Source organism: Eleutherodactylus coqui, chromosome 4 (assembly GCF_035609145.1).
Source record: "Eleutherodactylus coqui strain aEleCoq1 chromosome 4, aEleCoq1.hap1, whole genome shotgun sequence".
Classification (NCBI taxonomy): domain Eukaryota; kingdom Metazoa; phylum Chordata; class Amphibia; order Anura; family Eleutherodactylidae; genus Eleutherodactylus; species Eleutherodactylus coqui.
In genome coordinates, this window is record NC_089840.1 from 178,838,320 (window position 1) to 178,863,319 (window position 25,000).

Sequence of the window (25,000 nt, forward strand, 5' to 3'; positions counted from 1 at the left end):
CTGATTGGTTACTATAGGCAACACAGATTTTCTTTAACCCCCTAGTGGCGGCCCCATAATGTTTTTACATCCTGCCGTTGCAGGGCGTGTATGGAGGGAGATAACGCCGCTATCTCCCTCCATACAGCATGGGTATCAGCTGTTTATTACAGCTGACACCCGCAGTCAATAGCTGCAATTGGCCGTAGGGCCGATGATCGCGGCTATTAACCCTTTAAATGCCACTGTCAGTTTTGACAGCAGTATTTAAATCCCGTACACTCCCCCATGGTGAGATCGCAGGAGCCATGCAGGTGTCATGGCAGCTTGGGGCCTTCTAAAAGGCCCCAGGGCTGCTTTGGGAGACTGCCTATCAAAAAGCAGTATGACGTAATGCTATAGCATTACATCATATTGCAGGAGTGATCAAAGCATCGCTGGTTGTGGTCCTCTAGAAGGACTAAAAGAAAGTGTAAAAATAAGAACAAAAAAGTTTTACTAATTATTTTTAAAAAAAGTAATAAAAGTAAAAAAAAAACTTTTGCCATATTTGAAATAAAAAGATCAAAATAATAGACCAAAAATATGTGTTTGGTATCGCTGCATCCGTAAAAGTCCAATCTATCAAAGTAATGCATTATTTTCCCCGCAAGGTGAACGTGGTACGGAAAAAAAATAAAGAATGCCAGAAACATCAAGAAAAAAATGTAATAAAAAGCGATCAAAAAGTCAATGGTATGCAAAAATGTTACCAACGGAAACATCAGGATTAGAGATGAGCGAACCTACTCGGCCACGCCCCTTTTTCGCCCGAGTGCCGCGATTTTCGAGTACTTCCGTACTCGGGCGAAACGATTCGGGGGGCGCCATGGGTGAGTGGGGGGTTGCAGCGGGGGGGGGGGGGGGGAGAGGGAGAGAGAGAGGGCTTCCCCCTGTTCCCCGCTGCTACCCCCACTCTGCCACGCCTCCCCCGGCACCCCGAATCTTTTCACCCGAGTATGGAAGTACTCGAAAATCGCGGTGCTCGATCGAGTAATTACTCGAAACGAGTAGGTTCGCTCATCTCTAATCAGGATGTACCACACAAAATGAGCCCTCACTCAACTATGTCCACAAAAAAGTAAAAGAGTTATTGTGCGCAGAAAATGGACACAAAAAATAATATTAAAAATGTAAATATCTTTAAAAAAAATACAAGTAGTACAGCAAAAAAAAAACTATATAAGTTTGGTATCGTAGTAATCGTACTGACCCACAGAATAAAGTTATCGGGTCATTTTTGTTGCAGTTTGTGCGCCGTAGAAACAGGACGCGATGAAAGATGGTGGAATGTCATTTTTTTTCTATTTCTCTCCACTAATTTTTTAAAAGTTTTTCAGTACATTATATGGTACAATACACAGCACCATTGAAAAATACAACTCGTTCCGCAAAAAACAAGCCCTCATACAACAATGTTGATGGATAAATAATAGAACTACGATTTTTTTAAAAGAGAGAAGGAAAAAACGAGAATGGAAAAAAGCAAAAAAGCTCCGTCATTAAGGGGTTAAAATCTCAATTCATGTTACTGTGTCTTTTGTTCAAGTTGTAAGGCAAAATCAGTCTGTTTGTATTGTACAGCCCAGCTTCCATTTATAGTGCTGAGGCAAAATGAAAGCTGCACTTTTATTGGTTGCTAGAGCTCAGCCTTCATTTCTTACACAACTGAGGTAAAATAAAAACAGCGCTGTGATTGGTTGATATTTGTTACCCTGCTGAGGTAAAAAAAAGCTGTGCTGTGATTGGAACCTATGGACATAATCTCAATCTATGTTAATGTTTTAATCTCGGGCAATGCCAGATATCTCTGCTAACTTAAAGGAGATGTCTCGAGGAAGCAGTTAATTTTTTTTTTTGCCCAGTCCCCCCCATTAAACACACATTACAAAGCCCCCCTGTAAATGACATTTCTAGCTGGTTCGTACTTACCGTTCCAGCGTTTCAGCAAGTTATAAAAGTTTCCTCAAGATGGCCGCCGGCTCTTTCCCCGTCGCTCGCTGCAGCCCGACGTGCGCGCTCCCGAGACGCCGCCAGCTGTGTCTCCATGGCAACCGGACGCATCGCAGCCGCCGACCAGACGCCCCGCAGCCGCCGACCAGACAGCAGGTAACCGGCGCTAGCCCCCGGCTCCCCAGCGCTAGCTCCCCCGGCGCAGCGACAGCCCCCCCCCGGCCTAGCGCTAGCTCCCCCGGCGCAGCGACAGCCCCCCCCGGCCTAGCGACAGCCCCCCCGGCCTAGCGACAGCCCCCCCCCGGCCTAGCGCTAGCTCCCCCGGCCTAGCGACAGCCCCCCCGGCCTAGCGACAGCCCCCCCCATCGCAGCGACAGCCCCCCCGGCCTAGCGCTAGCTCCCCCGGCGCAGCGGCAGCCCCCCCCGGCGCAGCGGCAGCCCCCCCCCGGCGCAGCCCGGCGCAGCGGCAGCCCCCCCCCGACCCATCACTTACCTGGGAGGCTTCTCGGGGCGGCTGGGCTGGTCTTCTCCGCTGGGCAGCTCCAGTTTCTGCACCTTCCTCTAACAGAGGATGGTGCAGAATGGCCGCTTCAGCGCGCTCCCGAGCAGTGACAGCTCGTCTGCGCATGCGCAGAAGAGCTGTAGCGGGGAGCACACTGAAGCGGCTCGTGCTGAATGGAGAAGACCGGACTGCGCAAGCGCGTCTAAAAAAGCAAGCTGCCAGCGAATTTAGACGGAACCATGGAGACGAGGACGCTAGCAACGGAGCAGGTAAGTGGAATAACTTCTGTATGGCTCATATTTGATGCACAATGTACATTACAAAGTGCATTAATATGGCCATACGGAAGTGTATAACCCCACTTGGTTTCGCGAGACCACCCCTTTAATAATTGCATACGTGCGGCAACAACATCAGCCCACACATGTCTGCCCCTTTTGGGGAGGCCTAGCTTATGATGTGCACCCTTTTCCTCTCTGCTCTGCAGCACTTAATAATCACATACGTGTGACAACTATATTTGCCCTCACTTGTCTGCCAGTTTGTGTAGGCATAGCTTATGATGTGCACCCCCCTTCCCCTCTGCCTTGCCGCATGGCACAGCGAGGGCAGCGGAGCGTTGGTGGGCTTGCACATCACCAAAGAAATCTGTCTTGTTGTGCCCCCTAGAGAACTCTACAAATTTTTGGGATAAAACATAGCCTATGTCCTTCCTCCAGATGCATGTTGTCTCCCTGCCAAAGTTCATCAAAATCACTTCAGCCGTTTAGCAGTGAAAAGGCAACAGACAGAGTTACTTTCACATTTATAATATTACTATGGATACACCTATATAATTTTTAGATAAAATTGTTATCCTTACTTTTCCAACTAAGTTCCTACTTACTTCAAGACAATTAAGTTGCCCTTTCTTTTGCTATAAATTACCATTAATCTTTCATTCAGAATATATGTATATATTCCCTCATTGTGTAGTGATTGACATTTTAAATATTCCCCAACCACCCTTCTTACAGTACCATTGGTCATTAGTGGTAGACAATTCTGTTTGCTGAATATTTCATTATTCATATCCAAAAGGACCCAAAAATATCCTTTGGGTAGATCGACTTCAATTTTATTTTTATATAGTACTATTAATAAAAATTAAAAGGACAATATCAATGACTGTGGAAACTGTAGAACAATCGCTCTTATTCCCCATACCAGCAAGGTGCTTCTGAAAATCATCCAGAAGCACTCGGGTAATATCCTTAACCAGAAACTTCCTGATGTTCAAGCTGGTTTCCGTAAGAGCAGAGGAACCTGTGACTGCACACCAAACCTAAAGGTTGACCATGGAAAAGGCATGAGGGTATCAGAAGAAGCTCTAGCTGTGTTTTATTGATTACAAGAAGGTTTTTGACTGTGTTGAGCATGATAAGCTTTGGAAAGCACTAAAGAAGTAGGAGTACCAGAACACCTGATCACATTGATCAGGTCCCTCTACAGCAATCAAGAAGCCATAGTGAGAACCAGGAATGGTGAAACAGAATGATTTAAAACTAACAATTGCACAAGACAAGAATTCATCTTCTTTCCTTTTCTTTTCAACCTCCATGCGGGAGTGATCATGAGACAATTGGAATTAAATGATCAGGGTATTGAGCTTAAAATAGGTGGAAGAACCATTAGTAATCTAAGATAGGCAGACAATATTATCCTGGTAGCAGAAGCAGTGAAGCATCTGAAGACACTGATTCTGAAGCTAAAAGAAGAAAGAGAGAAGTTGGGACTTCACCTGAACATCAATAAGACAAAGATCATGACCACTGCCAACAAGGAAGTCCACATAAAGGTCAACAATGAGAAATCAAACTGGTTAATAGTTTTGTAATCCTTGGGGCCCTCATAAATCATAGTGGCAGCTTGACAGATGATATAAAGCGTCGATTAACACTGGGGCGTATGGCCATGGTGCGCATGAACCCAATATGAAAGTACTAGGATGTCTCAGCTACCATCATTTGAAAGTTAATCATAGCATTTGACTGTGAGACGTGAACATTGAGCATAGCAGACAGAAGAAAAATTGATGCTTTCGAGCTCTGTTGTTGGAAAAACTTCTACAAATCCCCTATATAGCTATTATCACAAAACAAAGCTGTCCTGGACCGTATCAACCCAGAGGTGTCCGTGAAAGGCAAGATCACAAGACTGATTATTTTCAACACGTGATGAGGGTGAATTAGCTGGAAATAGAGATGCTACTTGGAATCATCAGTGGTAAAAGGAAAAAGGGGAAAGACAAAAGACATGTTAGCTGGACACCATCTAGAAGAACACGGTAATAAACACCAGGCAGCTGCAAGCAGCCGTAGAGAATAGAGAAGCATGGAGATGACCAGCCTACGGAGTATCCAAGAGATGGACAAGACGAAACAGACAGAATAGGAATTGGAAATAATAAAAATCAATAATAATAGTGTTAATAATAATTAGAGATGAGCAAGCACCAAAATGCTCGAGTGCTCGTTACTCGAGTCGAACTTTCAGTGATGCTCGAGAGTTCGTTTCGAGTAATGAACCCCATTGAAGTCAATGGGCGACTCGAGCATTTTTGTATATGACTGGTGCTCTGCTAAGGTTTTCATTTGTGAAAATCTTAGCAAATCACCAAAGTCATGTAAAAAACACAGAAATGGATAGGGCAGGCGAGGAGCAACATGCAGGGCTGCATTTCGGGCTCCGAGGTCTCACTATTAAGCCACAATAGTGGCAAGAGTGAGACCCCTTCCCCACCCGCACTGTCAGCATAAAGATCGTTCTCCTCTGCCACAGCTGTAACAGCTGTGGCAGAGAAGAACGATGTTAGCCCATTGCATTCAATGGAGCCGGCAATACAGCCGGCTCCATTGAAAGCAATGGGCTGCCGGCGAGCGCGGGATGAATTTTCGGGAAGGGCTTAAAAATATAAGCCCTTACCTGAAAATCATCCTAAAATGTGTAAAAATAAAAAAAAAATGTATACTCACCTTTCCGCTGAAGCCAGAGTTCAGCCGCGTCCGGCCGGCAGTTCTCCTGAACTGCTCTGAGTAGTATTCAGCAGCCAGGGATTTAAAATCCCCGCCTGCTGAATGAGCTGCCCCTGATTGGTCACAGCCTCACCAATCAGAGGCAGCTCTCACTCACACTCATTCATGAATTCATGAATGGGTGAGTGAGTGCTGCCTCTGATTGGCTCAGCGCAGGGACCAATCGGAGACAGCCCATTCAGCAGGCGGGGCTGAACTCCGACTTCAGCGGAAAGGTGAGTATACATTTTTTTTTTTTTTTTTACACATTTTAGGATGATTTTCAGGTAAGGGCTTATATTTTTAAGCCCTTCCCGAAAATTTATCCTGAGATCGCCGGCAGCCCATTGCTTTCAATGGAGCTGGCTGTATTGCCGGCTCCATTGAATTCAATGGTCAGTGCTCGTTTAATCGAGACGAGTACCGCGTGGTGCTCGTCTCGAGTAACGAGCATCTCAAGCACCCTAATACTCGAACAAGCATCAAGCTCGGACGAGTATGCTCGCTCATCTCTAATAATAATCTTCGTTTTTATAGCTCTAATTTATTCTGCAGCATTTTATAGTCAAAAGAGAACATGAACAGACAAATAAAACGTTCTATACCATATTTTAAATAACTAGGGCTGTATAAGCCATCACTGCCCATTATCCATGTATTTACAAATGTAAAGTGCATTATGGTGTAAGAGGTGTGGGGCAACAGTGGGATGAAGGGGTCAGGTTCTGAGGAGGAATGTAGAAGGGGTAGAAGAATTGGATATGGGAATATTGTACGCCTCTGTAAAAGCCCGCTTCAAATGTGTGTATGTGTATTTATGCATGCATTTGCGCTACATAGTTGCGCAATAGGTATTGTATTTTTGCATATTTTACTATACTTTTTACAAGCACATGACCTGTGTATTTGTGCTCACAAAAAACTCACAACCATGCTATCATTGATTTTAATTAAGTTTTATTAGTTTATTATGTGCTATTTTTGTGGCAGTATGTACAAAAATAGAACATGCTGCTTATTTTCTGTGTGAACGAAATGCACGTGCAAAATATGTTCATGTGAATGAACCCATTGAAATCAATGGGGGTTATACTTACAGCGTATTGCATACGTAATAAGCTACGCAAATGCGTTCATGTGAATTAGCGCAAAGAGAAATGTTTTTAGGGCACACTTAAAACTCTGGGTGTTGTTGTTTAACCTCATTATCTGGGGTTGTCCATTCGAGACACCTGGTACAGCTTGGGAAAAATCCTGGAGACAAGAGTGACAGGTTCGGTTGAGGGCTCAGTCACACAAGAGAAGATGCGCGCATTTCCACGCGGAAAAAAAACGCACCGCAGGTGCGGACAAAAATCCGCACCTGCCAAAGAAAGAACATATGGGTGGCAATGGACGTCGTCATGCAGATTTTTTCCCGCACGCGGTGCGTTTTTTCTCCACGCAGAAATATGCGCAGATCTCCACTCGTGTGACTGAGCCCTTAAGGAGCAGCTTACTGTAAGGACATTAATAGATCAGAGAAAGAGTAATAGAGATGAGGGGCAATGTATATCAAGCTGTGGCACTGTGTAGAGCTTTATGGATCTGAGGAAGGATATTGGACTGTATGCTGTAGTGGACGGGCAACCAGTGCAGTGACTGGCACAAGGCAGTGGCATGGGTGTAGGGTGAGCCTGACTGCTGCATTCAGGATAGTTTAGAGAAGGGACAGTTTAGTGAGAGGAAGATTTAAAATTCTATACTTACTATACATTGCTTGATTCCCTACTAATAAAAAGTAAATAATATTTTTTAAATTGCAACATTTACCATTCAGGATTCTAGGAAAGCTGTGAAATTACATTTGTAAGAAATGTAATGGTACAGTAGCTATGCCGGCTGCCAGCTTTCCTAGAAACTGCTAAGTGTGTGTGTATATATATATATATATATATATTTCCTATTTTATTTTTAGAGGACAAATCCTCTACAGAATATGACTAAAAGTCAAGGAATCAATCACATGAAGATGTATTGATATTCGGAACTGGCATTTAAATGCAGTAGTGGAAGACGAAGAGAACAGTTCCCATAAAAAACTTTCTAATGTTCTCAGGACTGTAGTAAATACATATATACACCATATGCAGTACTTTGCAGGATATTATCAATATTTGTTACAGACAGAAGGTGCAAATACAATAGCCCAAAAACATTCATTTTGGGCTTGCATAGTTTATGCATATTATGTATGTCTAGTTCACTGTGCATCAGCTTTCATGGGATTTGAGCTGTTTAGCACTGTAAGAGTTAACTCCTCCCTTCCACCAGCAATACTGTCTATATCCTGCTTTACCGGCATTAGGATTTTCCCCGTCCTGTAGCTTCCCAGCTTACTAATTACAATGCTTCATTTTCCCATCCCATGTCCTGCAGAGCTGTAGACATCCTTCTAGATGCCCTCTTTAAAGGTTTCTTCTCAGGGTGCAGTCATTTATTATATTAGTAGATGGTTTTAAAACCTGCTAAAAAAGGTTATGCGAGACAATTCCTGTGGGATTTTCCTGGATCATTTATTTATCTTGTACGCATTAAGAAACTACCATTAAGCATTAGGGGGAGGTGCCTCCATTTTTTTTTTTTCATTTTTTGCTTTCCCGAAGCCCAGTCTGCCTTTCGCTCTGCTAGAGGCATACTGAATTGATGCTGGAAATGCTGGGAATGCTACTTACTATTCCACTGGGTTGTATTTTTCTGAAGCACAGCATGGATGGACGTATGGCAGTATACATATATGCATGCCTATGTACTGCGTTTTAGGTGCTGAATTTTTTTGCAATGCCTTATTTTCTGCTCTGTTAAATGCTTATGCTGGTGTCTATACTGCTACTGCTGCTGGCTTACAGAGCTCAGACTCTCCTTAGCTCTAGCTGCGGATTGGTCTCTCTCTTAAAGTGCTGGCCAAGGGTTGGTTGCAGGGACTGCTGAATAACAGGTGCATTTTGCTGCTCTGTCGCCTTTGAAAGAAGCAGCCGAGAAACGCTGGTGCATCTGTTCTGTGGATAGAGAGAAGCAAAAAGGAGAAGGAAGAGACAGCTCCAGTGTGCAGGAATGTTGCTAATGGAATAGACAAGGGGGACACACATACGGATGCTTGGAAAGAAAAGGAAAAAAAAGGAAGGCTGTTTTTTTTTCTATGGAAAGCTGGAGGAAAAGAAATGAAAAGTGAAGGGATGAGAGGATGCATCCTGTGCTAAACCTTGGATGGATGAAATCTTTTTAGCTGATTCAGCAGCTGCTGCTGGCGTATTGCTGTGTACAAGAATATAATGGAGGAATGTTTTCTGCTTATGATCGGTGACATTTGAATGCTGAGAATTTCCCTCTTCCTTGTAGGGAGCCGTGCTGATGATCCAGCTTCTTAAGGCTCATGCATTTTGGGGGGTGAAAGGAATATAGGATGAGTGAAGTGGCTGCCTCCACCTCACCACCTGTACGTCCGGCAGCTGCTGAAGAAGCTGCAGGTGGAAACACTACGGAAGAAGAGGATGGGGCACCAAACCCTCGGGAGGTGCAGTGTAGTGACTGCATTGTATGGAACAGGCAGCAAACGTGGCTATGTGTAGTGCCTCTCTTAATTGGATTCATTGGCTTGGGTTTGAGTCTGATGCTCCTAAAGTGGATCGTAGTGGGATCTGTAAAGGATTATGTCCCTACTGATTTAATTGATTCGAAGGGTATTGGCCAGGACCCCATTTTCCTTTCAAAACCAAGCTCTTTTCCAAAAAGTATGGAGACTACAACTACTACAACCACAACCAGGACTCCCAATCAAATTAGCACCCGGTTAACTACTACTACACGAGCACCTACTCGCATCCCAGGAAGCAAAGTACCCTGGGCAAACCCTAGAACCACAACAGTGCGCCATTCAGTCGCCCCTCCTACAATTATCTCCACCACTGTCCCCCTTAGCACGACCACGTTTGTTTCACGCCCACTTCCAGGGACCCCAACCACACAGCCAATGCCCATCTGGCCCACTGCGGAATATTCTACCTCTTCTTACAAAATTTATCTTCATGTTTCCACCCAGTCCTGGACACAGTCTCGTTTTCAGGAGTCTACCACTACCACAACCCCGGAAACTACCACTATGCCCAAATATCGTAAGTAGCATATGCCAAAAAAAACATTTGAAATCATGTCCAGTTTCCCTTCCATACAGATTTGGGCGTGACAGCCCTGAGTGATATGCAAAAAATAAGTAAATTAATAAATAAATAATGGTGAAAAATATCATGTCTTAACACATCCTGTGCTGGAAAGTGACTATCAATACTATTTAGCAGCCCATTGCACTTGTCGTAAGCACTTAATGGGTTAACTTGCATCCTTTGGCTACAGTGAAATGACTGCACTGTCACTGCAGATATGCTTAATGTTTTGGGGAAGTTTCAAGATGAAATTACAAGACATTTTGCTATTCAAGTGATGCATGTTCAATCCTGCAGCAATGATAAAAATCATCCCACCATCCAGGGAGGTGTAAAATCTCTGCATTGAGAAAAAATGGAAGTGATCGGATAATACTGATGGGAAAATGAAACTGACACATAGATATTATTCTATTATTCCCCATCCTCTACACTAGCCAGTTGACCAATTAGCTGAGTTATGTAGATATAGTCCGTCGTTAAGCAATATTTCTTATATCATTAAATTCATCCATATGCAAGATATTCTGATTGGTTCTAATTCTCGCCATGTTATAGCAACCCTACAAAATAGGTCTATGAGTAGCATAGAAATGGCTAGGAGCATATGTGATGGTACCATCTTCCCATTAATTTGCAGATGTTCCTCCGGGTATATATTTCTAGCAGTCATTGACTTGCTTATGAGCCTGAGTATGGTGGCTTTTCATATATATTGTCTGCAAATCTCAGCTTTATATGAATGGATGATGGCTGTACTAAGAAATGCTTCTAACCTTTAAGATGAGAACCCTGCAACCTATGAAGGTTATTTGAGACAAGCACAATGAAGGAAGTCCTGAAGAAACCAGCAACCTCGCCGAATAAGTCCAAAATAGGATTTGCTTCTGTATTGTTATTAGAGGGATTTGAACAATCCTTGATATGCCTTCTAGATGTTTATGACAGTAATAGCTATTGAGTATCATTTTTGAAATAGTAATCCCAGCTGTGTCTCTTGGATGATAATCTGTGATTATTTTGCTAGAGGATTCAGTAATAACATTTATTCATTCCAATGCTTTTTTTGTTTATTTTTCTTTGATTAAATCCATTTGTTCATAAGCCCCAGGATACATAAACCCATCTGCAGAGAAAATTATACTCAACTGATAGGGAAAAGAGAAATTGGGAAAAGCTGTTGGTAAATCACCCCAGCAAACAAGGCAATAAGTCCACACCACTGGCCAGCAAATGCATTTACTTATATTCAGAGAGGGCCAAGGGAGGAGGTCGGGGGGTGGTGGTGGTGGGGGGGGGGGGGGGGGGTATGCATCCACTAAGGTAATCAGTTAATGACAGATAAGCTGCAGCATATCTATCCATGTTGTAAGTTGGATCTGACTTTCATTGCGAGGCATTTTGCTGGACATCATTTTTTCTCACTTGATTTCTGCCCCAGGGATATATGAAGCATGTAGGAGAATGTGAGCACAATACAGGCCATGCTTCTGATACTGTATATGGGTCAGTCTGTGTTCTAGAGAGTATGCAGGCATGGTGATCAGTCATTGCAATCTATAACAATTTTTCCTCCAGCCTTGGTCTTTGCTAACATTTACTTGGCAGGTAATACACATAATTTCTCTTTTTTTTCTGCCGAAAAACATAATGCATTTAGAGTAATGAGCCGTACAAAGTGCAGCTGTCTTTCTGATTTTTTTTTTCCAAAGCGAGAACAATTAAAGGTGAAACATTTGCAAATACTGAATTTGTAACAAGGTTAAAATCCCAAACTGATAATGTCATGGGAGGACCTTTGTATGATCTCGTATGTCTTCAGATTTCTGTTGTTTAGAGACGAGACAGAATCCTGATTAATAAATAATTAATGGATGGATGGCTACACCCTCTGTTGTCAAGAAATAAAATGCAAATGGTAGCACAGAACAACTGCAAGAAATTAGTAATCTCATTTTGGTCACGGTGAGCTTTTCAGGAGGCAGCAGAGAGTTGTTAACACAAGATGAATTTTAAGAAGTGCAGAGAAGGGCAGACATTGACTCTGGGCAGAGCACTAGTAATTCTGCAAGCCATAGATTAGATAGAAAGCAAGGTGGCTTCAGTATGAGCATGGTGATCTACTGAACATAGATGGGGTGTTCTGATTCATTTCATCTTTGTCAAAGGAAGCCTTTTGACACAGGACACAATATATGTTGCTATTATTTTTTCTAATTGTCAAGTTGTAGCATATGGAAATGCCTATCTTCTACGGGAACATCTTCATTTATCCTTTGCTGTAGGGATGCACAATGCATAGAGTGAAAAGCCTATTGTTCAATCTGCTGTATTCCATCAAGTTTGCTGCTTTTGCATTCATTGGTGTAGCTGCTGTTAAAATGATAGTTATCACAGATCTTGCTCTGTCGTGTGCATACAGATAAAAATGACCGGTCTGCCGTCCTTCACGTCAAGATTGTCGATACTCTGGGGTATGAGATAGGCAGGCTGTGCTGGTTCCTATGTGTTGTCTATGTATTTTCTTATGTAGCTGCACATCTGAATGATGGAGATATTTAACCCTACAGGATGGGTATTTGGTCTTGTGGATTTGGATCAATGTGAATGAAAATAACACACAGCTAAGCACTGATGAAACCATGTCTGTATGTTGTATGTGTTAGAGAACCATCCAGAAACCGGAGAAATTAGCAAATCTAAATTTGTAAAACCAACCTTTTGAAAATTTTTGATAATAACACATTTTTAATTGTTACTAAATATCTAATACACAATCTGTTATATAAAATCTTTTACAAATATTTGCTTTTTGCAACAATTAATATCAATAGCTATATTGCATATATTCAAAATGATGTAAAATCATGATGAAAATAAAGGTATCACATGTTTATAAAAATCAAGCATTTATAGTATAATAAAAATAAGAATACGTGTATTGCATGAACCACCAGGGGTAGACATCACTCTTTTCAATTGCCATGTTGCCATAATATTGTGCTGGCTACTGGGCCATAAACTGTATTTAGAGTGAAGCAATGAATTAAATGTTACTTTATGCAAGGAATACTGCGCACTGCCTTATATATTAAGACAGAGTATCATAAATAATTATAATTAGCAATGGGTATGCAAGTATATTGCAGTAAAATTAGTACTGAGCAGTTTCTGTAGACAGTACTGGCTTGTTTCCAATATGCAATGTAATGTGAAAATGTTATTGGGCAACCACTGGTCTTCGTATGGATAATTCTGGTGGTTTTTTACTTTACAGAACATTCCCTAGAGTTAATGTGAATCTGTGAATATGTGTCTGGAGGTTATCAAAGCAGAACCAACTTAAATTAGATGAACCATATCCCTCAAAGGTTTGTAGTTTTCTATCATGGCAAAGGACGAAGGGCTAAATTTGACTTCAGCTAAGACAGAGACGGTTTACAACATCTGTGGTAGGCAAAAAGAAAAGCTCACCTGCCATGTTTGTCAAAGGAAGAGAGTTTGAAAACAAAGCCTAAGGGGAAAGTGGAAAACATCATATCTAAAAGACCTTAAGGGGTTAGCAAAGTCAAAAATGCTATAGCAGAATCTTTTTCTCAAGTGTAACTGAATAGAGTTTTTCTGCAGTCAAAAAGTGGCACATTTGTTTGTGGCATTAAGGAAATATTAAAAATGTTGCATTGCTTAATCATTATTTATAAATGTCATCATTATTTTTACAATTTGCAGGATGAATATTATACAATTGAAATATTCATATTATAAGTTACCGTAAGAACCAAGATAATTAATAATATTTATGCCTTTTGCATTCAATGGCGCTTTGTGGGATTAGAATTCTTTCAAGCTAGCAATTTTTTGGTCAACTGAGATACAAGACAAAAACAAATAGAATAACATTGTGGTAGTAGTAATATTACTATTGCTTCTTGGTTGTTTCAACATGGTACCAATATAGTAGTATTAATATTGTTTCAAGCTGATTCTGACCCTTTTTTAATGTTTTAATAGTATTAGTTATCTGGCATCTAATACTATTATTAGTGGGAAACCATTCAATAATGTAAGGTAAAGTCATGACTGACTCCTAGGGTGACATCACATTGTGATGTTTTCTTGGCAGACTGCTTTTGTGGGGTGGTTTGCCATTGCCTTCCCCAGTTATCTTTTACCACCCAACAAGCTGGGTGCTCATTTTACCGACCTCAGAAGGATGGAAGGCTGAGTTAGCCTTGAGCCTGCTACCTGGGATTAAACCCACAACCTTCAGGTCGTGAGGGTGAGTTCAGGACCGCATTTCTGCTGCCTTAACACTCTGTACCACACAGGGCTTTATACTGTAAGTACAGATAGGTAATTCTTGAGCTTGACTCTGAACAAGAAGTGATATGACAGTGTGCCCTGCTAGGGGGCTTTTAATTAACACTTTGAATTACTTTACAATGGTTTTTCTTGTGTTAAGATAAAAGAGCAATAGCTTTTTAATGGGTTAAGATAATATAACTTTTTGCTTCCTACTATCACAATCAAGGTAAAACGTGTCCCATCTGTCCCTTTCAAATTAAGCTTATACCTTCAACAGAAGGTATTTTTATATTCCCTTGCTATGATCCGTTTTCATTTTTTACTACCAATATGTGAATAGAAAACAAACCTTAGGTTGGCTTTCCATAATCTAAAGATATCTAGAATAATTTGGCTCACTATATGTGCTGCAGTTACCTGATAATGATCTGACTTATTCTTACTGGTGGTTAGTCACTTGTGGTGTAGTTTGTAAATTGTAGACCATCACTATATTCTACTCCTAGTATTAAGTAAAACCAAAAAAAGGTTTGGTACGAAAGCCTGAGGAAGGGTCCATAGAAGATCTGAAAGCTCACTATAACATCATGTATTGTTGTTAGCCTTTAAAAGGTATCATATCTACAAGATTACCTGGTTTCTCTTACTGAGAACAATCACACACTCCCAGTACTGACACACTGGTGATCTAGTGCACGTATAATGTAGCTATATTTTAAGAGTGGACAAAATGGAACAGCTAATGTAAGCTTTAGGACAGGGCTACATGGTGACTTGTGGCTGCATGACATAAGATCATAATGTTGCGTAGCTAAGATTGCAACTAATCTGGTTGCGATTGGATCCAGTTTTAATTTGTGCTGACTGTTATGTTCTGAAGGGCCATAAAATGACTGTATTTATTGTCATTAGGTGTGATGCGGCAATGGAACATTGCAATCTAATGTTGCACAGTCACAAGTCATCATATAGTCTTAGGGGCCATTTAGACACAACGATTATCGCTCAAAATTCGCTCAAAAGCCGTCTTGTGAGTGATAATCGTTGTGTGTAACTGCACTTCCATCGTGCAGTTTTCGTTATGCCGTCGCTCATCGTTGTCTTTCAGCGTGCTGAAAGATGACAATGAGCCTTACTAGGGATTCACAGATGAGAGGCTGGGTATGAAGAATAGAGCGGTCCAGCTCTTTTCTCCATATCCGGCACGGAATGCTCGGCAGTATAACAGCTGGGCGCTCCATACAGAAAACAGCTGGATGCAGAAGGTAAACAGGGACACCCCGCTTGTCTTCTGCATCCTCTGATGGCAGTGTAAGGTGATCGCTCATCTTGAGAGATCATCTTGCACTGTGAATGACACAATGATTATCGCTCAAAAGTTGAGTGACATCTTTTGAGCGATAATCATTGTGTCTACATGGTCCTTTAGCCTTAAGCTAATCATGTTAAGTGCTTTCAGAACTCTCAACCCCCATATTAATTTACACATGTAGCAGCTAATGCATGATGTACTAGCACACAACTCTGTCAAAGAGGCTTGGCTTTGCATAGCACCGCTGCCTTTCACTATAAATAGCAGTGACTGTGCCATGCAAATAGCATAGTGTGAACGAAAGGTGCCCCATGGTCTGCACTACAGATGTAGCATGACAAACATCCGTGTTGGCACTGCTACATCGGTACATATGTAACAGGCTTTGCAGCAAAGAAGGAAATTGACCATCTGTGGACACATATATCCAAAACTATATATTGTACAACATACTAAGTGCTAAACATAGAGTATTTGATATTTACAGGATTTCCAGTGTTTGGCGAAAGATTGACTTGTGACAGATAAAGAGTAGACCAACTGAGATGCAACTGATTTAGCTTGGGGATAACGTGTGGAGTGGAATATAAGGGATTGCCTGATCTTCACCTTAAAATGCCCTCAAAGGCACATGTACTTTTTCAGAGGGAATTCCCAAGTTACTTCCCTGAAGTAGTCTCAGTTAGCAACAGTTGACTGCACAAGGACATTTGAAAGTGTGGTTCTAGAAACTATTAACAGAAGAAAGTCTACAAAATCGATATAAGATCTGATGCAATACAGGTTGATGGACATGTGTCAGGACTAGTAGTAATCAAATGGCATAGTTAGGAACAATTGAGTCAGAACAAAGCATACAAGCTAACACCTTCACAAATTTCCAGGAACTAAAGAGTCTTGCTGCTTAGGCAAGAATATGATGTCTGAGGCAGGTTTAAATAGTCAGCGAGGGTAAGCTGTAGCAGGAGAGGAGAGGAATGTCAGCTGCAATGGGAAGGTATATGGCTGGCTGACATCCTGTAATAAATGTAGATCACAATGCATTTTTTATCAAATACTGTATGTGTAAGGAAAACAATGCCAATCATTGTGAGAAGATACCTACTGTACTCATTGCCTGATTTTTTTTAGTTTAGTTTCATCATTACAATAAGGTAAAAAAAAAGTTAACCTTCACCTTTTTAAGTTTTTTTGTAGATAAATATCTAAAATAAGGCACTGGTGTTTCAACAAACCTTGCATAAATCAATATTATAAGGGAACATAAGAATGTTTGCAATATAGTGTATCAGAGAAAAATGCAGTTTCTCCACTAATTAATCACTTTTTCGCCTGCCCTGCTCATTCTGCAGATCAGTTTACTAGGGCCTCTTTAACACTTGAGTTATTTTGACGTGATGTAAGCACATCAAAAAATTGCATCCGTAAGAACCAATAGATTCCTATGGATTTCTGCAGACAAAAATTTTTTGATGCCCCCCAAAAATAGCACCGCAAACGTTAGGACCTAAGTGTGTTATTGCAATGGCCAACATTTCTTGCAGAGACAAAAGATAGGTCTTGTCCTATCTTTTGACAACACAACACAGGAAACTCCATAGACTCCTATAGGAGCCATCCAAAAAAGAGAAGGGAAGGGAGTTTAGGAGTGGGTAGTGCTGCTAAACAATGACAGGTACATCAAGTTGAGGCATTTAAAAGTCATTTAAAGTAGTTCTACCGACCGAGGGATTTTGGGGCTGCGACTAGAGATGAGCGAGCAGTGCCTTATGCGAATACCTGCCCACTCGTCTCAAAAGATTTAGGTGCCGGCGGGGGGCGGGGAGCGGCAGGGGAGAGCGGGGAGGAAAGGGGGGGGCAGATCTCTCTCTCACTCTCTCTCCCCCCGCTCCACCCTGCTCACTGCTGCAACTCGCTGCTCTTCCCTCCGGCACCCAAATCTTTTGAGACGAGCGGGCAGGTACTCGTATAAAGCACTACTCGCTCGAGTAGTTTGCCTTAGCGAGTACGCTAACTCATCTCTAGCTGCGACGTGAATGAACGATAAAATTGCGAAGAATAGCCTCGACTTGGTTGCGGCTGTTCTTCGTTCATGTGATTTTATGCTTCAAAAGTCACAATTATTTAGCGCAGTTATCTGAGCATCAAAATGACACCCATGTGAAAGAGGCTTAAGGGACCAGATAACATGCAGACATAAAAGCTCATGGAGTGGGGGAGGAGCAGCTGCAGAGGAAGACAGCAGAGAGTCAGAGATGCACACAGACGCTGCTGAAGGTTTTAATACATTTACTATCTCACACCAGCATAGTTACAATGCTAATAACTGCTTTATAATATCCTCTATGCTGCTGCTACTTATGAGGCTGTTCTACAGAGAGATAGGGGAGGAGAATCTTCTCTGTGTGCAGAGCAGAGAAGACATAAGAGCAGCTACTCTCCACCCACTAGCACAGGGAAAACTGAGAATTAGAAACGGAGCCTGCATAGGGAAAAACTGCTAAAATATGCAGAATACAATCCATATAATGGCAAAAAATACTGCTAGCTTTGTAGTACACTCAACAGCTTATTCTGGAAATATAATGACAAGTACAATTTAATGTCTCTCTATGGAGCTGGCCACATAATCTATGCAAGCTTGTGACTTGTGCCATCAAAACTCAGTTGCATATTTATATTACCTTAGAAGATACAATTATCTGATGTACGCTATGATACACAACACAAGTCCAGGATGTGAATTGCATCCAGAATATGGAGATTGGGAGCATTGAAAAAATTCATCTGCAGAGCTTTGTATTTTAATCAGGAGAGTTAAATAAAGTCAGATCATTCTAGCAATATGGAAATGTGATAAAACTGGAGATAGTGATGATTATACTTAGAAACTGAGCAGAAATGTCTTGTAGGCTGAATTTGTGCTGGAAAGGTGTAATGTGGAATGTAAAATGTGCTGTGAGATGAATGAGAAGTGTTATCTCTCTCTCTTCCCTGCTTTGCTGAGTACAGATCTCTGCATATCTCCAAAAGACACGCCTCAAGTGCAGTGCAGACTGGGAACACTGCGTGCATAAATATGACATAAATCCAGGCGTGATATGATGTATGCAGATAAAACAGTGGCATCTGCAAAACCTCAACAACACACAGAATGCTTGTCTTGATGAAATCTTCAGTAGTAAGGTTTTATGCAAGATTTTGTCACTGATTGTGTCTGTACATTTCATAAGCAGATGATGATCTGTGATCAAAACCAAAAATCACAATAGTCACTGGTGAGAGAAAAATGACTTTTGGAAAGGTGGAAGTGATCAAAGGGGGAATTTATCTGTCCGGCCTTTTTTATAACACATTATTACGGTGGCTATCTAAGACCCTCATCTTTGTATCAACAACTGTGTGCCTGTGTGATTATACACTAAAAAGACATTCGTAGAGAAACAATACTGGTGTTTGGGCGCTGCTCTCCAATGAATTTTGACAGACAGGGGGATAAAATTAGCCAACGTCTCTTTTATTAATTAAAACCAGCGGATACGCATTTCAGGGTAGGCCTATTCATCAGTCAGGCTGGGTAAGACATCACTCTTAGGACTGGAGGATAAACCCAAAAGAGCTGGTGGTACCAGGAGGCATGGGAACCCTTCCAGGTAGAGCCAGGAGAAGTGATTACCACGAAACACATATCCACTTTTAATTGATAAAAGAGAAGTTAGATCATTTTATTCCACACTGTTTGTCAAAATGCATTGGAAAACAGTGCTGAAACACCAGTATTGTTTCTCTACTCACTCTACTTGACCAGCAATTGGTGGATCTATTGGGTCATCAGTGCCTTTCTAGTGAAAATTACTTCACACACATTCCCACTTTCTCCCTTCAGCTCCTTGAGGTTTCTGGGCCCTGGACACGTGACCGGAGCCCAGACCCTTAAATACACCAGGTTTGCTCAACCCCTTTCCTACCTCCTTAAAAAGACATTAGGACATTGCATCCTAAGGCTAGGTAACCAATTTGTAATTGATGGAGGTCCTGCTGATCAGCACAATAAAGATCCCATGTAGCACCCCTTCACTGCAGTATTCAATAAAACACGTCTTTTCTCCATGTGCTTTTGTCTAGTACTGCAGCTAAGAAATACTGTTAAGAACAGAGTTATGTGGGGTTGTTTCGCTGTATTGATAGGCATTCTTGGGGTTGGACCTCCCTTGCCCTTGGTCATGACCTATAGAAAGGTAAAACTTGTAAGGCTACCAAAACTTATGGCTCTGGAATCAGTCTTGCATTATGAGGTATTTAGACATTTGAAAAAAAATTCAAATGGCCCAAAATGTTTGTAGTAATAAACTTGTTATTATTCTCACATTTAAGATTTGCCACAGCTCTCTCTTTCACCAGATTCCTCTTTATAGCCTTGAACAACTATTCAGACAGCCACACTATCACTCCTGCGTAGAAGTTGTATTTCAGAAGAGCTGTCATCTATGGACACTAAATTATTAACTATTGAATCTCAGGATAATCATGCTACTCAATCCATCATCCAGGAACAGAGCACATACACACAGAAGTGCATACCAGCAAATCTAGACGTCTGGGGTGACATTAAAATAATACAAAGCCTTACAAGGAGACTTTAGGAAGATTCATTTCTTATCCACCCTTGTACCAGATTTAAAGAACTTGTAGAATAAAAATGGCTAAGAATGTGAAGTTTAATGTGGAGACCAGCAGAGAGACTGCATTTTTGATGGAAGCAAACACTGATTGTGGGCACAAGGTTGTTATCCTCACAGCAGTATTTGAGGAGATTAAAGGTTAGAAAGCTGTGATGCGGGGAGGCTGTTAAACAGTGGGTCGCCATAGAGAATCTCGTATATGGAATAAGAGTAAGTCGAATATTAACACTGTACTGCTATTCTGACGGAAAGAGAGGGATGCTTTTTCTGCCTTATATAAATCCTTCCTACATTTAATACTTAGGATTATTTGGCATTTCAAATACTAATCTAATTTGTATCTTCACGTAATTGTGAAATATGCAATGCTGTCTGAACTTCCTCCTTCATAACCGTATATTGTTTTAATTTTCATCAACATACAGATGATCGTTTGGAAACCTAGGTCCTCTTTTGGGGAACTTTATGACACTATAATGGGTCCAAGTTGCAACAGTTACCACAAAGGCAATTAGCGGAAAGCATGATATTTAGGGGGCTAGAAATCGGTGCTGATGTTATTTTACTAAAGCTTTTGGTTTGTGTATGCAATGATAACAACTCAGTTTTAATCTGTCATTGTCTAGGGGTAGTTTCATATCTGCATTGGAACCTCCAGTCAGTTACATCGCAGCGTTACATGCAGCGATTTTTCTGCCAACAGAAAGCCAAGGAGCCGAGCGGAAAGTGAACGAACCCCATTATAGTCAATGCAGTCCATTCAACACTGTTCACTTCCATCATAAGACAGATCTGTTCAGCCAGAGGATTCTCCTTTTCTTCTCCCCATACAGAGCAGAAAAACGGAACCCCAGCCGCAATGGCATAACCACCCTAATAGATCTTGTTAAATGGATTGTTTCAAATGCAATATGGCCCTACTTCTGAGAGATCTGAAGTACAATGCAGAAATCGAGATCACAGAAGCTTGGGGACACAGAAACTCCTATTACAGTTATTGCTGATGATTAGTGGCTGATGTTACACAGTTATAATAAAGGGAATTCCAGTTCCCTTTTGATTGTATACTTATGGTCTATAGCTTATTTAGGTTAATATAGAAGGTACTGATAATTACAGTGTCCTCCCAGCAGACAGAGACGGTACAGGCTGTAGCTCTTCATGTGATTTTGGGCTGCTGCATCAGGGGATTGCTAGCACAGCATAAGGGAAGAGAAAGTAATCTATACATTAAGATGGTGTCTGAAAAGCATCAGAGAGTTGGCTGCTTTGCATGGAAGTGACTGCAATACACATAGAAGATGTCCAGATTGTGACAGACAATCACGTGAGGAGTACAGGGATGGAAAAGAAAGTGTGAGTGGCTTTTACACAGAGGTGCCTATTCTTTTGAATTATCTTATAAAGTGAAGTCTTAAGATACTCATACTCATGACACAGCTGTCAGCCAAACAATTGTTTAGCAGATAGCTATCTACCAATTGCCCCTCCCCCCATATACACACATTATCAGCTTGCCCAAGCATGCATGTTTCTTGCATGCAGTGAGGAAAGAAAAAAACTTGAAAAAAAGTTGAAATATAAAGGCCCATTTATATGCAAAGATAATCTTTCAAACAACTGAAAGATTGAAAGATTTTGCTATCTATTTGAATAAAGTATTAATGGCCATTAACACTTTATCATCTTCATTTGCATGTAAAAGGACCCCCAAGAGCTGTTTGCAGATCCCAGTGTGTGATTAATCACACACCCAGCTGTGCACAAAGCTGCATTGTTCTCTTTGCAGCTGCCAACAATGTTGCAATGTTATCTGCCGACTCCCGTGGAGATAACATTATGCGTTCTGTTGAGAGATACTTTACCTCTCATTAGCTGAAAGATAGATTTTAAGTTCACCTTAAAATCATCATTAATGTGAAAACTGCATGATGCCTGCGTCTACATGTCACGATTATCACTCATTTTTGGTCGTTTGAACAGATTTTGAGTGATAATAGTTATGTGTAAATGGGCCTTAACTGTCCGATCATTATCTTCCCCAATTTCTGCCTTTAGGGAAGAGTTGTAAGGAACCATACACATTAGATGATCAGGTGGTTCCACTGAAATCCACAGTTTTGGATGACCTATGTTAAATGTGTATGGCCACTCTTAGAAATATTGTCAGGTCTGTCTCTATCTACTGAGCTCTGATCTTGTGTGCAAAGTGACACTATACAGGAAATGTCTCTTTAGTTACCTGCAGAGGGGGAATAGTTAATCATGGGAATAAGGTTTAGTAAGAGTATGGTTAGCACAATACAACCCCTACTAATGATTGTTTCCAATACAGCCACATAAAACTATGTAGCTAATGCATTCTGTATCATTGATTTTGAAATTTACTTTGCTGAAGGCAAAGCTGTATACATAAATGCAACTCATCGTGGTTGTGTATAGAACAGAAGATGCTACATGCTGATATGCTTTATGTAGGAATGGTAACAAATACTGTGCTATGAGACATACTTCTATTGCAGCACATAGAGCATTTCCATTCTCGATGCTGTGTAATCATTTCTGAAGGGTTCTCCTAAAAGGGAATGAAATGCAACATAAATAAACATTAATGGCTAATGAGCTAAAGTGCTAGAGATGGACATCACATTGTTATAAAATGTGTTATTGTATCAGTCGCTGCTGATGACCATAGACTGCAGAACGTTCATCTTCCTGGACTGTTTTATGTTTATTGATCGCTGAGAACAAATTATGGAAATCTATATGAATTGGCAGATGAGTTTTAGTGCAAGTAGTGCTCTTATCTTTTCAAGAGGATATTCCAAAGTAAACTACATTTATGGTGTTTTTTCTTATTAAAGGAGTTTTGTAATTAAAAAAAAAATAATACTTACCTATTCCTCCCCTGGCAGTCTACTTACAACATCTTCTCACTGATTTTCTCCAGTTCCCGGGCCACCTTACCGCAAGCCATCTGGATCCTCTTCTTCTTGTTATCATGCGTCCATTACCAGCATACTCCTTCCTGCCAGGCAATGTACGCTACATCACTAGTGACAAAACATTCACTGCCTAGCTTGGAATGCCGATCTATTGCCGAGACTGCGCAGTTCATATATTATTGCAGAGAGACAGCGTGCATGAGCAGTCTCGGTAATAGATCAGTACTCCCTGCTAGGCTATGAATGCTACATCACTAGTGACATAGCATACATTGCCCGGTTGGAAGAAGACTGCAACTAATGGATGCTTCATCACAGGAAGCAGAAGAATCTGCCTGCTAGAGGTAAGGTGACCCGGAGGGACTGGTAGAGCAGAAGAGGAGAAGATCAGCAGGGAGAAGATGTGGCAAATAAGCTACCTGGGGAGGAATAGGTAAGTATTAATTCTTTTTTTCTAGTGACAGAACTCCTTTAAGTAACAATTTATTCTTCCCTTTTCTTTTATACTAATCAAGGCCTTAGCTAGGCTTTCCTTTACCAAGGACAAAATGTTCTTTTTGCACTCAGCATGTGGGGAACAAGCCTAGGTAGCTACCTCCTCACTATGCCCTTGTTTTAACCTCTTCTTGCCATATAAAAATGCAAGGTTCTTATTTTGATCAAAGCATGTGGACCCATCTGCCATGTCCAGGCGACCATTGCTTTCAGATGAGTCCTAACATCAACAGAAGCCTCTTTTGGGGTATAGCTTTCAATTGAATTAAGTGAAAGTAGTATATCAGCTTACATAGTTTAATTAAAATTACTTGAGAAAGATGGGTTACCTATCTTTAACAAGCACCTCTCTAGGAGCCCAATCCTCCAAGCCCAAAGAAAGGTGTCTGTTAAGACTAATTTGAAAGCAATGGTCATCTGGAAGTGCTCGATGGACCCACATGTTTAAATCAAAATATGCACCAAGAAACTTGCATTTTTATGTGCTTATTATATATAAAAGGTCTGCAATTTTGTTCAGATATTAAATGTGTATAAGCGCAGTTAATCACAGAAGCGGGAGAAGTCTATATAAATTGCCTCAAAACTAAGCCCGTATAAGCGCGGTTGCCTTGTGTTTTTGCTTAACCTGTAGTATATGTCATGGTAGGTTGATTAAATACCAGGATCTATGCAGTGTAATATTAGACTTATGATAAAAAAGGCAGAAATACAACAGGTCCTATATCAGAATGACAGGATCTATTCAGCAGCCATCTTCCCTCTTATATGGAAGCTTTGTCTTCCACAATATGCTTCTGCTATCTAGAGAAAAAATGTATAATGATTATTGTATGTAGGATTGTCATTTATCAGGCAATAACATAAATGAAAGCAGTATGTCAAAATCAGTTGTTTTTGGGATATCACTGCTAGACTGGATGCAATATGTGCAGCAGAAACTGTTTGTTCGTGCAGATTTTCCTCAATTGATTGCCCATAATGTTCCTATAACTTCTGGGAAAATGCTATTATTCAACTTGTAGACAGAAAAGTGGTTGTAAACTGCTATAATTCAGCTATTGCAAATGGAAAGCCAAGCCCAGTTTTACCGGCACAAACAAGAACTATTATTACATTGGTTAAAGTGGTGACAGGCCTTTACAAATATGGGGTTTTGTATGAACAGCTCTCACACCGCAGCAAGCATTCTTGCTATAGTGTTCGTGTAGGAGTTGCTGCAGTGCCTGCAAGATCAGGAGCAGGAATAATGACTGTAATATACAGCCACGCTCTTGATCTCCAGCATTTAACCACTTGTAGACTCTAATCAAAGCTGATCACAGTAAGAAGGGAGCTGGCAGAGGAGGACCCTCTGATACAATCAGCAGTATTATCATATGATGTGATGAGTATCAATATCATATCTGGGCATTCAGCATAAGGTGTTGTCTGCTGCTAGGACATACTTAGCTGTACTACTGTATAATAGCTGCCCATGTACAGTATGTACTGGGATGTATTACTGGTATCTATCGTAGAAATATACCTGCATTA

The 25,000-nt window shown here is 41.1% G+C and overlaps 1 protein-coding gene across 2 annotated transcripts in view; it reads left to right on the forward strand.

Moving 5' to 3' along the window:
- Positions 1-8,481: 8,481 nt before the first annotated feature.
- NRG3 (neuregulin 3) overlaps positions 8,482-25,000 on the forward strand; it is a 930,270-nt gene continuing 913,751 nt past the window's right edge. For both annotated transcript variants that reach the window (XM_066600412.1, XM_066600413.1), the window contains exon 1: positions 8,482-9,677. In XM_066600412.1, the coding sequence (XP_066456509.1) occupies positions 8,969-9,677 (709 nt within the window). In that variant the 5' untranslated portion in view covers positions 8,482-8,968. The remainder of the gene's footprint in view (positions 9,678-25,000) is intronic.